General features: G+C 34.1%; 1 protein-coding gene across 1 annotated transcript in view; it reads right to left on the bottom strand.

Annotated features, from left to right (window-relative positions):
- Positions 1-2,302: 2,302 nt before the first annotated feature.
- The window catches only part of slc36a1 (solute carrier family 36 member 1), a 71,356-nt gene continuing 57,889 nt past the window's right edge, over positions 2,303-15,769 (bottom strand). The window contains exon 11 of the mRNA XM_039774826.1: positions 2,303-3,974. Within this exon, the coding sequence (XP_039630760.1) occupies positions 3,700-3,974 (275 nt within the window). The 3' untranslated portion in view covers positions 2,303-3,699. The remainder of the gene's footprint in view (positions 3,975-15,769) is intronic.

Genomic DNA, 15,769 nt, shown 5'->3' with positions numbered 1-15,769 from the left:
CCATAATTATACTGTATTAATGCTAAGTATTGTGCAAAGCTACAAAATTGAATATGTATGGAATTCACAAAAATAAAATGTTACAAAAGAATATATTTTTAATGGTGCCCTATGTGCTCTCATGTCTTATTCTGCCCTTGGCTAGGTTTTCTCCTTATTGATGTGGAACCTTTAAACAGTATTACTGTTCCAAATTGAATTTAATCATCTGAGCCAATTAGTTGCTCATTTGCTAATGTCCAAGTATTCGGTATCAGGGGTTTTAAAAATGAAAATGGTAAAACTGTGCATAATTCTGAGTTCTACAGAAATTGAAATGATATATTCACGGCAGCTCTATTTATTGAAAACTTCAGTGTCAAGTAAATAATGAGTCCCCACAGTCCTCAAAACATCCCCCAAGCATGCTCAAATACATGGGGGTGTTGGGGAAAAAAATGACAACAAAACTAAATTAGAAAACACACAAGAGTAACATTCCATGTTACACACTTTGTTATGCAATACCATAAACCTGCCATGTTTACTGTGCAATAGAAAAGCCCCTAAAAAAATATTTTCACCTAGTAAAAGTCCTCATGCTATGATAACAAAAAAATACACAATGTAACTACAGTATAAAAATAACATGATTCATATTAACTGAACCAATACCAGAGAAAAAACATCTTGATGACATCTGTTTTGAGATAAACATTATTCTTGAACAATTAAAAACAGAATACCTGATAAAACAAAGTACTTTTTCAGAGCAGTTTTTTCCACCTTGAAAATCCCTTTTTAAACAGCAATAGCAAAAAAAAAAAAACATAATCTAGTCCCAAATGCACAAGCACAGTTATTAGTTACAGCAGACATGACAGTGGTACTAAGAAAATATGAAATAAATAAATTGCATTAAATGTGAACAACAAATGTGATACTGCAAACAAGATTATGCAGCAGACTTTCAGCAATTGTAACTCATTACAGATAGTGATTAAAGATGTACTCAGTAGTAAAATAATTAAACTAGATCCTGTAAAATTCAGTTAATGTTATTTTAGTATTTTTTTCCTTAACATTGGAAGGGAAGAAACCACATTGTGTCAGGTATATGAGACAGCATAATTGGTGAACGATGTCATGCCATACATTGGATCAACAAAACACAAATAAGAAAATATGACCTGACTTTACCATTTAATAAAAATTTTTAAGAGGGGTAATTTTATTGGACTGGGTACATCTGAAAAAAAGTACATATGCTTTTTTTTTGTCTACTTTGTTCCTTTAGAACTTCACAATTTCATTATATTTTACTTGTTTGAAACATGTACCAAACTGTGTTTTTTTGTCTTCATTTTCATCATGAATTTAAGTGACAACAAAACAGCAATATACATTTTTGTTTTGGGCAGCATTAGTGGAGAAGGTACATGTAGTAATGGTTAACGTGCGAAACACTGCATAGGACGCAGATGAAGTGCTAGACTTTCAGCTCAGCAGAATGTGTCTGGTACAGCTGCATTTGGGTGGAATATTGCCAGTCCTATTAAGCACACAATGTGCACAGTACACTAACAGGCAGTACAGTCTCAGCTAACAGTATGTGTCTAACAAGGCGCAACAGTACTTCCTACATGATGAGAAATTTGGTAAAACAGAATCTAGTGCTCAGTGCACAAGGAACTGATTTAGCACACCATGCAAGTCTTTGCACAATTCAATGGCTACACACTAAAATATGGTAACTGGTGACACAAGAAGAAATTTCTTGTATTGCTTAAATAGCTGACATAATTCTTTTAAGTTATATGATTAAAATATACGTACTGTATGTTAAGCAACAGCATGGAGTTAAAAGCATGCAGCTAGGGATGGTAAATACATGATTCACAACATTTTGTATAAACTTCTATACTGCATCAGAATAATCATGCTATTTTGATGTTTGTATATGTTTAGAAAAAAAAATCACAAACATGGCTGGAGCATTATAAAGGATGTAGGAATAACAGCACAGTGTTAAAAACAGCTTACACATACTGCCATAAAAATCTAAAAATGAAAATGCAGGGGGAGAAACTAAAGAAACTAAAATTACACCAGGTAAAAAATAGAAAAGTTACATTTCTGTTCAAAAAATGAGGATGGATACCTATCTATAATTTTATATATATATATATATATATATATATATATATATATATATATATATATATATATATACACACACATAGACACACTGTATGATATAAACATTATACAGTGATTGTATTTATGTATATATATATATATATATATATATACACACACACACTGTATATACACATATATACACACATTCGCACAATACATACATTAATTCAGTTTTGATTTATATAGACTCTGAAAATGAAAGGTACAGTATCATATACAGCATATGGTGTGAATAGTGAATATCCATCCATTACTCATGCAATACTGATATACATATAATGGAGTGAATTCTCACTGTATTAAGCCCTAATATATACATAGTTTTATTACGATTTCTGTACACATTTCATTAATCTACTACATCATTTATGGTAATATTGGCCTTCAAAATTGACTCCACATATATTTGAAACTTAATTAATTTCAACATTTTCAATACAGACAACAATTCACTGCATATGACCATTTGATAACCCACACTATTTTATACATACATGGAATACGCATAAAATATTTATTGTAACTAGCAGGTTCAAAAATAGTCTCTCCACAAAGATGGCACTGCTCTTTTACCAATTTTTGCCCATTCTGAATGTAAAAATTATGATGGGCAATGCATGCATGCATGTTCAGTGCCATCTCTTGAGCCACTGGTGTAAAGAGGAATATAATTGCCTATGACAAAGGAGAAATACTTATTTTTTTAATTAAATAAAAATATGCTCCCCTCATGATCATGAAGTACCTTGTGTGTTAAAATATACTGGCCTCTTTTAATAGGTTTGTGCTAATATAAATCATTACTAAGGGCAGAAATTTGGTCACAATTTTTTTGAAGAAATAAAGTGCAAAAATAAATATTGATATCATAACTGGTAGATAAAACCAGGGCAGACTCATCATCTGTGGCACAGTGATGTAATGTCACTGTTGCCTCTCAGTTGTTGCAGCCTAGGTTTGAATCCCAGCCTAGTCATTGTCTCATTTGAGTTTTTACATTTTCCCAGTGGTTATACATACATTGTGAGAGAAAAACTGGAAACCTATAGTAGAATCCGTAATGTGTAACTTTGTACCATCTTATTTTCAGCAAGTTGGTGTGTGTCCACCCATGATGGAAATGCACGTATTCCAGGATTAGTTCTGCCTTACACCTAAAATGTTGCTAAAAGTGCCCTTCAACTTTATAATTAAGTGAGTTCAGAATATGAATAGATGGAATGATCCACAATCAATTTAATTAATAAATATCTCATTAATGGCTATGGCAAGGTGGAAAAATATATACTTTTTTGGCAAGTGGCTTTTCTGGCTTTGATACACATTTTTTATACAGTCATTTGCATATACATTATTTATGCAAATATAATATCAAAAGAATAAATCCAAAAATATTTTAGATAAATACTCAAAATAATTTCATTTTTATATGACAGCTAGTCTCATAATTTTGCTTAAACCAAAAAATGGATTTATTTAGGCATCAGAAAATTTTCTAGGTGTGTAGAATGTGTACAACTAAAGAATTCCAGAGGCTGTAAAGTTTAATGTATTCTTTATGGAATTCCTAATCACAATTTCCTGGATTGAAACATATGTCCCTGCGACAAATCCCACAAACCCAATAATACTGATTATAATATTCTTGGCTATGGCCCACCAAGGAAGGCCATCATTGTAGAAGGCAACTATCTCTAATATTGGTGGTAATATGAGAGCCAGTGCACTGCTGCTTATGGATCCAACAAGAGAAATCACCAAATCCAGCTCTGGAATAAGAATAGCAAGCAGACCTAAAAAGGGAAGAAATTTAAAGAATTAATTAAGGAACTTGTTAGGCACTCTAATAAAATAAATCCCCAAAATGATTTAAAATAATATCAATCCATTTTCTGAATCCAGTTTATCTTGAGTACAATTTATGGAAAATGAGGATGTACCACAGATTCAATAACCTAACAACAATCCTTAGACAATCCCCTCATACATATAGTATACACAAATTTTCTATAGAGTCCAAAACCTGCTATATTTTCTCACAATGATATTAAACTTTAGAAAAGAAGCTACTTTGTTTCCAAATTTAACAGTTTCATGAAAAGCTTTGACTGAAAGAAACAGCTCATATAAACATGTTTTTCTCCCCAACCACTTTTAGGTGTACTTGCATATAGTGCGCCTAGCACCTACTGCGATAGCTTCTGTGTATTCACATCAAATTATTCTGCCACCAGTGGACAAATTTTGTTATAATGTGTCTTACCTTTTTTTTTTTTTTTTTAAGGAAATTTGTCCAGACAGTTCAATTTTAGTGGAGTTTAGTTTCAAACCGATCACACTATACAGAGATTTCAAATTTAAAAATCTCACATTGCAAAGCACTGGCAAATCATTCATCTTAAAATAGAGAAATGTTATGTGCAACTTTAAAAACGAATGGCTTTACAGTTTTAATTTTACCTTGAGAGCAGATATATAAACTTGTATTTTGCATATTTTCCTCTTTTTCACCTCCAATAGTTGCTATTAATGCCAAACAGTTCCCCAGTACAAGTTAGTGAAACACCAGCAGACTGTGTGGGTAGGTAGAAAGTTACTTGCGTCAAAAGATGCTTGTGCGGATGGACTGGTAGGCAATCCTCCGTCACCAAGCTTAGCTATGCACATGTGGAAACCTCTGCATCAGCAAATTGTTCTGCTTTATGAGGAATTCTCAGCTGTTTGAGCGCAATTGGAAAAGAACCTGAGCATAGCACTTCACTACTCCTGAAGATTTTAATTCATAACACGTAAATTAAATGATCTGCCTAACTGTAAAAGTATAAACTGCAAGCAAGGAAAACAAAAGGTCATCTAGATATAAAAAAGTACACTGAGGAATGTAAACCATTATGCACAAAGTAAACAAACATTTACTCATTATTAACTGGACACTAAACCAACATCATCACTACATTATCTGCAGTTCATAATGATTCATTATTTCATTGACACTACAATTTACTAGGGTAACCAGACATCCAGTTGAAAGTGACTGATTAGATTTCAGGAAATGTGTCCCAATAAATTAAACAAAGAATATGAAATTGTCAGTTATTTAACACGCTGCCCTTTTTTGAGTGCTACAAATTAATTACAAAATGTTAATTTATTTATTTAGGTTATATTAACTGGCAATTGCAAATTGTCACTTTATATTTAATATGAGGTGTGTGTCTATGTGTATGTGTGTGTGAGAGTGGTCCCTGTGGTGGACTAGAGTCTTGTCCAGGCTTATTTTCAGCCTCTCCAATTTATAACCCTGAAATGGTAATTTAGAAGGTTCTAGAACATACATTTTTCTAGCTTGCTGCTTTATGTGTCCTCTACGAATTTTTGAGTTTCAACTGTAGGTGGCTGCCTTGCTGGTGTCTGTGATTATTAAGTCAGTAAACATTGCTAACTCTGTTTGACTTTTTTTTTTTATTTAAGAAAAAAAAAAGCTCTTGATTTATTACTGTGCTAGTTACAGATCTCACTGCATATACATGTGAATATTGTACATATACATCATTTGTAAAGGTTCAAAATGTATCTGCACCCATATGCTTTTTCATGTTTGTAACTTTCCGTAAGATGTACGCAGGTATTTATTTTATAACATTTACCAGCACAGCAAGCGTTGTATTTGTGGTCTGGCAACCCATATGTTGCATTGTGTTCTTAACAGATTCCTCAAAACTTATTTCTCTGTGGTATAAAAAAGTACTTTACATGGCAGGCACCAGGGAAGAATCTGTAAGGGGGCACTTGAAATTCTGTGGAAATGGTGATATTTTGTTGGATATGGACCCATTTCGACTCCCAGAAACTTTACTTTCACTTAATTCCAATACACAGTGAAGTAATATATTCCTATTAAGATAGGACATTATAAAATCACATACATTTTTATTTCATTAAGTGATATTCTATTATACTATTATTAACCTTTACTCAAAAAGTTATATGGTTGAAATTTGACATTAAGAAGTTGTGAAAAATCTACAGTAGTGCTGAAAATCACTTTTTTCTTAAATGTCAAATTGAAAATATTGCCCAGCCCTTGTTGCCATCAGTATATGAACACCTTGTCCTAACAGAAGGAACAGTGATTCTTCTCTATGCAGCAAGACAATGATGCAGAAAACCCAAAAACATGGAAGATACAAGGCAAATATTTGTGTGGCAGAAGTTTTATAGTTGAAAAAAGAAAAAAATACATTTAAAAAAGATAGCCAATGAAGTGTTAGAGCACAGTACAAGATCAAAATGGACAGGGCCAGAAGGGACATTTCTATAAGTGGATGCTAATAGCTAACAAGTTTCTGTTGAAAACATGGAAAAGCACTAGCAGCTCCTTTACCTTTGCAATCATACAGAGGGATGGAGGAAAAAAAAAAAAAAACATAAGGAGGAAAAGACCTAACTTCATTGTTATCTGTTCCCAAGTGTCTGCCTTTATAATCAGAAAGGTCTTTAAAATGCAAGAACTACATTATGAAAAAGTTTGCATCTGAAATAATGATAATGCTTATTCTCCACATGAAGATATGGATTCATGAAATGCTTATAATTCATTTACTAAGATTTAGACAGAAACAGAAAATGGAAGAAGGTGTACAAACTGACACTCAAGTTGGTAGGCAGTCTTTCATGGCAACCAAGGAGAAATACAAGTTAGGAGGGAAAGTTATGTGTTAATAATGGCAAGCGTTATTACTCTTAGGTTCTCCCACAATGGTTTTGTTCCTCCCAGGTTTGTCTACAAAACTCTGTTGATCTCAATTTGTATTGGAAAATCCAAGTATTTGCACGTACTTTCACTTTTCTATCTCTGTATTTATTATGTTATATCAGACACTTTGTACTTTGTTACTTCAATGATCTCTGGTGTCTAGTAGTTTGTACTGGTAACTATAACAACAGGGGCAAGCGCTGCTGTTGTGTTAGAGAACCTTTCATAGATAGCAGCTCAGCAAGCCTTTGGTCTGAGTGTTCTTCTTTACTGCAGCTGCATACATCAAAAGTATTCTTCAGGCCCAAGTTTAATCCCCACATCCCTGCAATATTTCTTAAATATGAATGATGTTTAAATCGATTCTGTAATCTTCCATTGTCTTGTACTATATTATTATGTGCTATATAAAATGTATTGTGGTGTGGTTTGCCATGAATTACCAATACTACACAATTAATAATTTATGTATTAATGTCCACCATTTTGTAATAGCAACAAGATATTCTCTCTCAGACCAGAACTACAGCAATTTGAACAGGGCAATGTATTTCAGTATGTGCTCATACAAAGAAAATTGTGTTTACAGGTTTGTGACAAAAGACATACGCATAACAAAATGTGTACCTATTGAAGTAAAAATATAATGGAATAGTTAAGTGTAATTTGTCATACATCAGGGATGTATAGTACTTCATGTTCTGATTACTGTAAGTGCAGGAGGCAACATATGGAAAACAGGGTAGGAGAGATAAACTGTAATTGCGATAATATTCTTGGTGGTTACAGATTCGTTTATGCTCTTTCACTCTCGTCTGTATGTGGTTAGACTGAACTTTGTATAATTAAGCTATTTTTAAATATAACATTTATTAATAAAAAAGCTAGCAATGTCAGCGAGCTATTTTCAAAATATACATAAACTAGGGGACTTTGCCCCCTGCTTGCTTCGCTCGCCAACCCCCATGTTTGGTTTTCCGGATACACACTTTTAAGATATATTTTTTTTTCTTTGAATTGTTGCTATTTCATTAGTTTCACTTTTATTTCAGAACTTCGTAAAAAATTAGGTCCGAGAGACATGTGTTTAATGACTTTGTACCATAATTCAGTATAGGTTTCTCTGTTTGGAAGTTTGGATTGTGAGGTAAACCCTGTTTTTTGAAATACTTTGACTTAAACTTCAAAGCCTTATAATATTTACATACTTCTGACATATCACCTATGTCCATATATTCGATCTCTATTCGCCTTTTCGTTATTTCTCCAAGTAATAATTTCTCTTTGTTTGCGCTAATGCGATGTTTCATTTCTTTTTTTTTTTTTTTGACACTGTCATTTTTTTCTGCTTTCATATTGTGTATCTTGCTCTGCATGTGTATCACGCCTATGTTTTTTCTGAGTCTTTTGAATTCCACTATTTTCATTATCTCTAACCTGCTCTGCATGTGTTTGGCCCCTTTGTTTTGTAATCTCTTTATAATGTTTTACTTTGTTTTGTACTCTTAGTCTTTTATTTCTGACCTCACTTTGTCCTGCTTTTTTTCAATGACACCTGGTCCGTGGTGATTATTTTCCCTTTTTTCGAGTAATAATTTCCGTTTGTTTGTGCTACTGCAATCTTTACTTTCTTTTTTTGATACTTTCTAATTTTCCTGCTTTCATATTCATTAACTTTCTCGGCATTTGTATTGTGCCAAGTTTTTTTTTGAGCCTTTTGAATTCCACTGCTTTCATAATCTACTTTGCCTTTTACTCTTTGTCTTTTAATTCTGAGCCTGATTGGACATCGTTTTTTTTCCCCCAGTTCCACTTGTTCCGGGCTGATTACCTTATTTTCTGTATTTGCACCAAGATTAATTTTTTTTTGCATTTTTTTTTCCTCTCCAACGCCTTTGAGTCTCTTTTCTTCGCGCTGCTCTTTCTTCTTCACTTAGTCGTTGACGTTTCATCGATAACATATTGTCCTTATACACTTTAAATGCGCTGAGAGCTCTGGATCTGTGTGTGCTCAAAGCCTTTACATGAGTGAGTGTTTTGCTGCCCGTGGTCTTATTTGATATTGGGTGTAAGTAGTGCATGTCTTGCAAGAATCTCATGTTCTACATCCCGTGAGACAGTCCTGGGTCAATCTCTTGGCACAAAGTCTCATGTTTAAGGTCCCCCGAGACACTCAGTGGCCAATCTATTTCGTCTCGCGGGTCTTTTAAGTGTCTTCCGTGATCTTCACGTGAAGATCATGTCTTGTCTCCCTAGACTTTCTCTCTCAGGATTTTTTATTTTTATAATAGAGAGATATATTTTATAAAAAGTAAATATTTAAAATAGTAAATAGCTACCTGTTTTTATTAATGACAGACAAGATTAGACAGGAGTCCCCATGGACTATGATGTTTGTGGATGACATTGTGATCTGTAGCGATAGTAGGGAGCAGGTTGAGGAGATCCGGGAGAGGTGGAGATATGCTCTACAGAGGAGAGGAATGAAGGTCAGTAGGAACAAGACAGAATACATTTGTGTAAATGAAAGGGAGGTCAGTGGAATGGTGAGGATGCAGGGAGTAGAGTTGGCGAAGGTGGATGAGCTTAAATACTTGGGATCAACAGTACAGAGTAATGGGGATTGTGGAAGAGAGGTGAAAAAGAGAGTGCAGGCAGGGTGGAATGGGTGGAGAAGAGTGTCAGGAGTAATTTGTGACAGACGGGTATTAGCAAAAGTGAAAGGGAAGGTCTACAGGACGGTAGTGAGACCAGCTATGTTATATGGGTTGGAGATGGTGGCACTGACATACTGGTGGGTATATTGGGAGAAGGATGCTAAGGATAGAGCTGCCAGGGAAGAGGAAAAGAGAAAGGCCTAAGCGAAGGTTTATGGATGTGGTGAGAGAGGACATGCAGGTGATAGGTGTAACAGAACAAGATGCAGAGGACAGAAAGATATGGAAGAAGATGATCCGCTGTGGCAACCCCTAACGGGAGCAGCTGAAAAAAGATAAAGATAACTGATAAGAAAAATTTAAATTAATATATTTAAAATATATTGTTCAGATGAATCCATGCCAAAAGCAGCAAAAAAAAAAAAACAGGGCGACAATTTGGAACAACCACATACTAACATTTGGGTATATGAAGACATAAAAAACAGCAGGTTTAAGAGGTGGGTGAAGGAGGCAAGGACTGGAAAATGGCCAGCATTTGTTCTGCAGCAATCAATAATCAACAACCCACCCCAAAAAGGCACTCCTGTCTTTGTAACATATGTGTGTGTATTTATGGGTTTTGCAGAAGTGGGTTTCATTTGGTCATTAGACCAAATCTCTGCTCTTACATGAATACTTATTTTGACAAAGGCAGAACAAAACAAATGAATAATCAATCCACTAATACACGCAACATCAAAGTTTCCTTTTTTTTTTTTAAATAAACACAAAAAGATGTGTAAACTTTGCAATACTAGTGACCCAAAACTATTTCTTAAAACAGACTTAAAAAGGAAGGAGATACAGTGGGTACGGAAAGTATTCAGACCCCCTTCAATTTTTCAATCTTTGTTATTTTGCAGCCATTTGCTAAAATCATTTAAATTAATTTTTTCCCTCATTAATGTACACACAGCACCCCATATTGACAGACAAAAAAAAAGAATTTTTGAAATTGTTGCAGATTTATTAATAATAAATTGATGGGGGTTTGAATACTTTCCGTACCCACTGTATATAGGGAATCATGAGTGGTTGGTATATTTATAAAACATGTTACAAATACAAATTTTGAATCCATGAATTAATTTTGCTGAGTGGAACTGTCTGCTTCCCATTGACATTACGACTGTTATGTATAAAGCTTTCCACCCCTTCAGAATTCCTTTTAAAGTCTTACAAAACAGATCTCTAGATTGCGTTCTACAAACGATATGAAGCAAATCTCCACACATGCCAGCATTGCAAGGCACCAATATTTTATGATTAGTGTTGCAGAGTTATACAGCATGTTATAAATAAAGATTTACTTTAAAAGAGAACTACAAAACAATTCTTTTCACAGGTTTACTTCTACTTAGGCTAACTGTTCTCAAGTAAACAATTCACTTTTATATGTACCAATAATAGAACCTCTGCCTTAGATCACTGCCCAGGAATCATCAACAGATAACTTTTAACAGAAGCACAATGCAAGGTATCTGTAGAACGCTCATCTAAGCAGAGGGTTAAGACAATGGCATTTAAACTACCATTAAGGTTCAGACAAAAAATTAAAGAGAATAATACCTGAAACACAAAATATTGGTGGTAGCACATAACTAATGTAACGGGATCAGCTATGGATTAAACACCATTCTAATACACCCTGCAGGCTCATCACCACAAATCGTATGGCTGTTGAATTACAAGAATGTGAGGACTGATTCAGACCTACAGTATTAGACCTTAATGATGGAAAATAGTTTTGCAGATGTAGAATATTGGTTGTCTGTGACAGAAGGAGCCACACTCTTTACTAGGGAGTAAAAATACATACTCTGGAATCAGGCATTTTGATGAAAAATGGTTTCAATTCAAATCTGGAACTTCATGGAAGTTAAACAACCCAGGTAGGCACCTACATACTTTGGCTCATGGCTGGGTTGTGAGCAGCTCAAATTAGTGCAGGTGGATAGTTACAGAGAGGATACTGTACATACCTAACATAATTTTAGAGTATTTACCAGTCTTATAGAAATTACAGGCATTGCTAAAATGGGCAAAGCCTTTTGACCATGTAGTCATACTATACTAGAATATTTCACTTCTCATCTGAGGAATGACATATTGCAGTTATCTGAAGAGGAGTTATTGGAAGAAAATCTCTCTCTAATATGAATCTGAATAGAGAACTTGTACCTATTTTTTATGTTAGTGTGTTTAACACATAGAATATTCAAACACAAAGGCAGGAACTAATTGAACCAGTTTGCAGCATGTGTCGAAAATCAGGAATCAGCTTTATACATAATTTTCTAACCCATGTCCATATGTTCTGGATACCATGTTCAGGACAAAAAGAGATGCCAACTTATCAGTTAGTCGCCACTATTCAGTGAATCGGCTGAGATGGCTTCAATGTGAGGTAGTCAGTGAACTGACACCATAGGAGTGCATTCAGGATAAGTACAACTCCAGAAGAGTCAGGGACACAGTCGCATATCTCACTGACACGGAACACATCATTTCCCTCTAGAGCCACAATAAAGAAAAAGGTAATAAAATGCATAAAATAAATTTTTTTAATAGAAAACAAAAGGTGTGAGCTAAATAGGGATTATGTAGAGCTGAATAAAACTCAAGACACCAAGATTCTGGTGTAAGTGCCTTTAATTAAATGTGACTGGACATTTATTGAAAAATGGTTGAAGGCATCAAATGCTGCAATGGTTGCTAAGGAGGCTTTCTTAAACAGAATAGTCAAAAAAGGACAGTTTCAAAATCAGTAGGATTCTTGAATTTGAAATGTCTTATCATGGATTATGCAGGTTCTAGAGTTCACGTGACTATATCTTCAGGTATTACAGCTAATACATTTCTTTGACTCTTGCAAAAATACTTTGTACAATATTTGACTTTTGCTTGTACAAGCTGAGTGTACACATATTTGTATTTGTTCATTAATAAAAAAATAAAAAAAACAGGTCGCCTCTAGCTGACAAAATGCTATGATAGTTTCCTGAAGTGAATGCCCAATTTGAAAGCAGTTTTAGTAAAGACACCAAGAATTACTTTTTAGCTGACCCCAAGAGTTTTCAAATTTCCAGTAGGGCAGGTGTGACATTGACAGAATTGCTTCATTCACACAGCTTTTTAATGACTGCAATATACTATAAACCTTTTTTGACACCCACTGCATGCCAAACCTACCTGGAAAGGGGTCTCTCTTTGAACTGCCTTTCCCAAGGTTTCTTCCATTTTTATCCCTACAAGAGGTTTTTTGGGAGTTTTTCCTTGTCTTCTTAGAGAGTCAAGGCTGGGGGACTGTCAAAAGGCAGGGCATATTAAAGCCCATTGTGGCACTTCTTGTGTGATTTTGGGCTATACAAAAATAATTGTATTGTTTTGTATTATTATACTAGTAAGATATGTTGCCTTTATTAAAAACATGCTAATGCCATTTTTTATGCAAAGTCCAAGGCAACCAGTATATTGTATGCTCCCCATGCAGAAGAATTAAGCTGTTTGTACAAAAACAAGAATGAACAAGCAGATTCACTCAGATCAACAAATTAACTTTAAAGATATACTTAATATATTAATTTTACTCTTTATATTTACTACTAATAATAAAAAATGTAAAAGTTTATTTTTTTAGGTATTTTGAGGTTTCACATTTTCAGTTTTGATGCAACAAGCACATCATCTTATCAGTGACAAGCACAGAAGAGTGGAATATTGTGGCAGGAACCTCCTGCTGAGAGCTAAGAGCTGTCATATCAAATACACAGTCATGGATTAATTATTACTTGCGGGAACATAAATGCTTGCTGGGTAAACCTTTAAATGCAGCACTCTGTACTCAGGTCAGTTGTGTCAGGAATCTTGTAATTAAAGGAATGGTGAATATTGTGGAAAAAAAAATCTATATTCTTTTCAAGAAGTGCCTCTTTAAAGCTCTTAAGCATCTTGTCAGTAAGCCATAGAGGTTTCAATACTTAAGAAAGAGTCGAAACTTGAGACTGGTACTTGGATTAGAAATGTGCTTTCATACTAACAGAAATAAATGGATTTTCATATTTTTTTATTAAGGTTGTAATGCCTTATTAAACAAATGCCAGAAAATATTAAATATCCTAATATCCATTAAGCAATAAAGTGTAAAAATATCATCGTATTAACTCATTAAGAAATATTTACTGTATTTCAATGACAAATACTGTATATCAATAATCCATGCATAAAAATGTTTTTATACTCAGAACTTGTTAAATTATTAAAATATTTCTCCCAGTTATTATGGAGGTACTAGTTGTATGACTGCATTCTTGTTATGTGCTCAACCGTACTAGGTAGGCCACAAATGTCCAAAAACTGAGCAAATCAAAAGTCTAACCAAAATATGTGTTCCATAACAGCATAACAGTAATCCAGATTGATTGAAAGACATGGTAGTTTGTGAATGTTTACATGGAGTACACAGCTAAATCTAATAAACCATGAAGTTTTTGTTCTGATTTTCCAGATGTATGCTAAAAAAAGATAAGTGAGCTTTCATGCTGTATTTAAAGGAAAACATACCGTTAATTTTAACAATGTTTTTTACACTGAGCCAAAAATAAATATTAAGCAATACAAAAGCTTACAAAAGAAAACAAAATCAAACTACCTTGCAGATGAAGAACAAAATAATTTTTTGTACATTAAATATATCTTATTCAGTTCAGGTAATGTTCTGAAAGGAAAAAAAAAACACACCCTATTTACTATACAATTTGCTTCCTAAAATAGATGGTCTCTTTATAAATAGATAAAAAAAGACTCTCATTGTCCATGATTGATCAGTTCCTTAGACCAATTTGAAGTCTTCTTTAGAATAGATTTGCTTGGCTCTTTTATTACACACAACAAGTGTGCGTCATTCCCACATGCAAAAAGTGATGTATATTGATTATCTGCACGCAGCATCAACAGGGATAAACAGACCTTCAGTACAGAGAACATGAAAATCTTGAAGGTGTAAAATCTGCAGTGTTTGAAATTATTTAAAGACTTGTTTCCAAATTATACATCATTAGGAATGACCTTCCCTCAAACACTAAAATCAATTACATTTTATAAGTAACTTTGCATGTTTAACCAACATTTTGACTTTGATCAACATACAAACTCCGTTAAACTAGAAATAAAATTCCACAGATGCTTCAAAATAAAGTTATAAGTAAACTAAACCAATTCTTGAAGTACTCAAATGGCATATACAGTAAATCTACAACTGAAAACTGGAGTCCCATCCATCCTGCAGTAGTTTGAGAAATATTGCAGTGTCCACTTAGGCAAAGTTGGTAGATTTCATTTTTAAGATTCAATGATATAACACAAAAAGCAACGTACATAACAGAAAGATTTATAAACCTTGAACATAACCATTTTATTTGTGCAAATTATTTGCAAAAATATACACTCTGCAAAATGTTGGTTTGTGCACTTTCCTAAACCCTTACAATTATCTGAGACTTATGGGCCTGTTTATTTGGAAAATGTAGTGGTCAGAAGTGAAATAGGACTTCCACCTACAGCTAAAGTCACTTCAGTACGCAAGCAAATCGCCACGCTAGTGTTTAGATCTGACAGTGCTGTGCTGACAGTGTATGCACCCAAACTTTACACCGGCTGTTACTTATGGTGCCAAGCACAGTTGCGTTGTGGTGCAGAGCATTCTATTAGCCAGCGAAAGCACTGTGAAGAAGCTGTCTATTGTTACGGTCCTGCCTTTGTCCAGTCTGATAGCGGTCACAGGACATCGTATTTTTGATTGTCGGTACAACAAACAGTTATGAGCATGCATTAGCCACAGCGTTGCTCTTGTGAAAAGAATGGAGATAAATGCCATCAACTCAAAGAGGGAGAGACAAGTTCAACCATGTAAACGTCACTGAGAGAATAAAACTGATTAATAAAAAAAACAAGCGGTAACTTTTATAAGTAGCCAAAATTTGTGTTACAGACTCAAATCAAATGTATGTTTTTTATATTGTAGAAATAATAATAACAACAACAACAACAACAACAACAGCAGCTCACTACTCAAAACACTGGAGTGCCCAGTCTCTAACTCGGGACCTTGGGGTTATAAGGCAGCAGTTCTTAC

The sequence above is a fragment of the Polypterus senegalus genome, chromosome 13, assembly GCF_016835505.1.
Source record: "Polypterus senegalus isolate Bchr_013 chromosome 13, ASM1683550v1, whole genome shotgun sequence".
NCBI lineage: Eukaryota > Metazoa > Chordata > Cladistia > Polypteriformes > Polypteridae > Polypterus > Polypterus senegalus.
The sequence above is the reverse complement of the archived record's forward strand: the minus strand, read 5'-3'. Positions and strand labels throughout refer to the sequence as shown.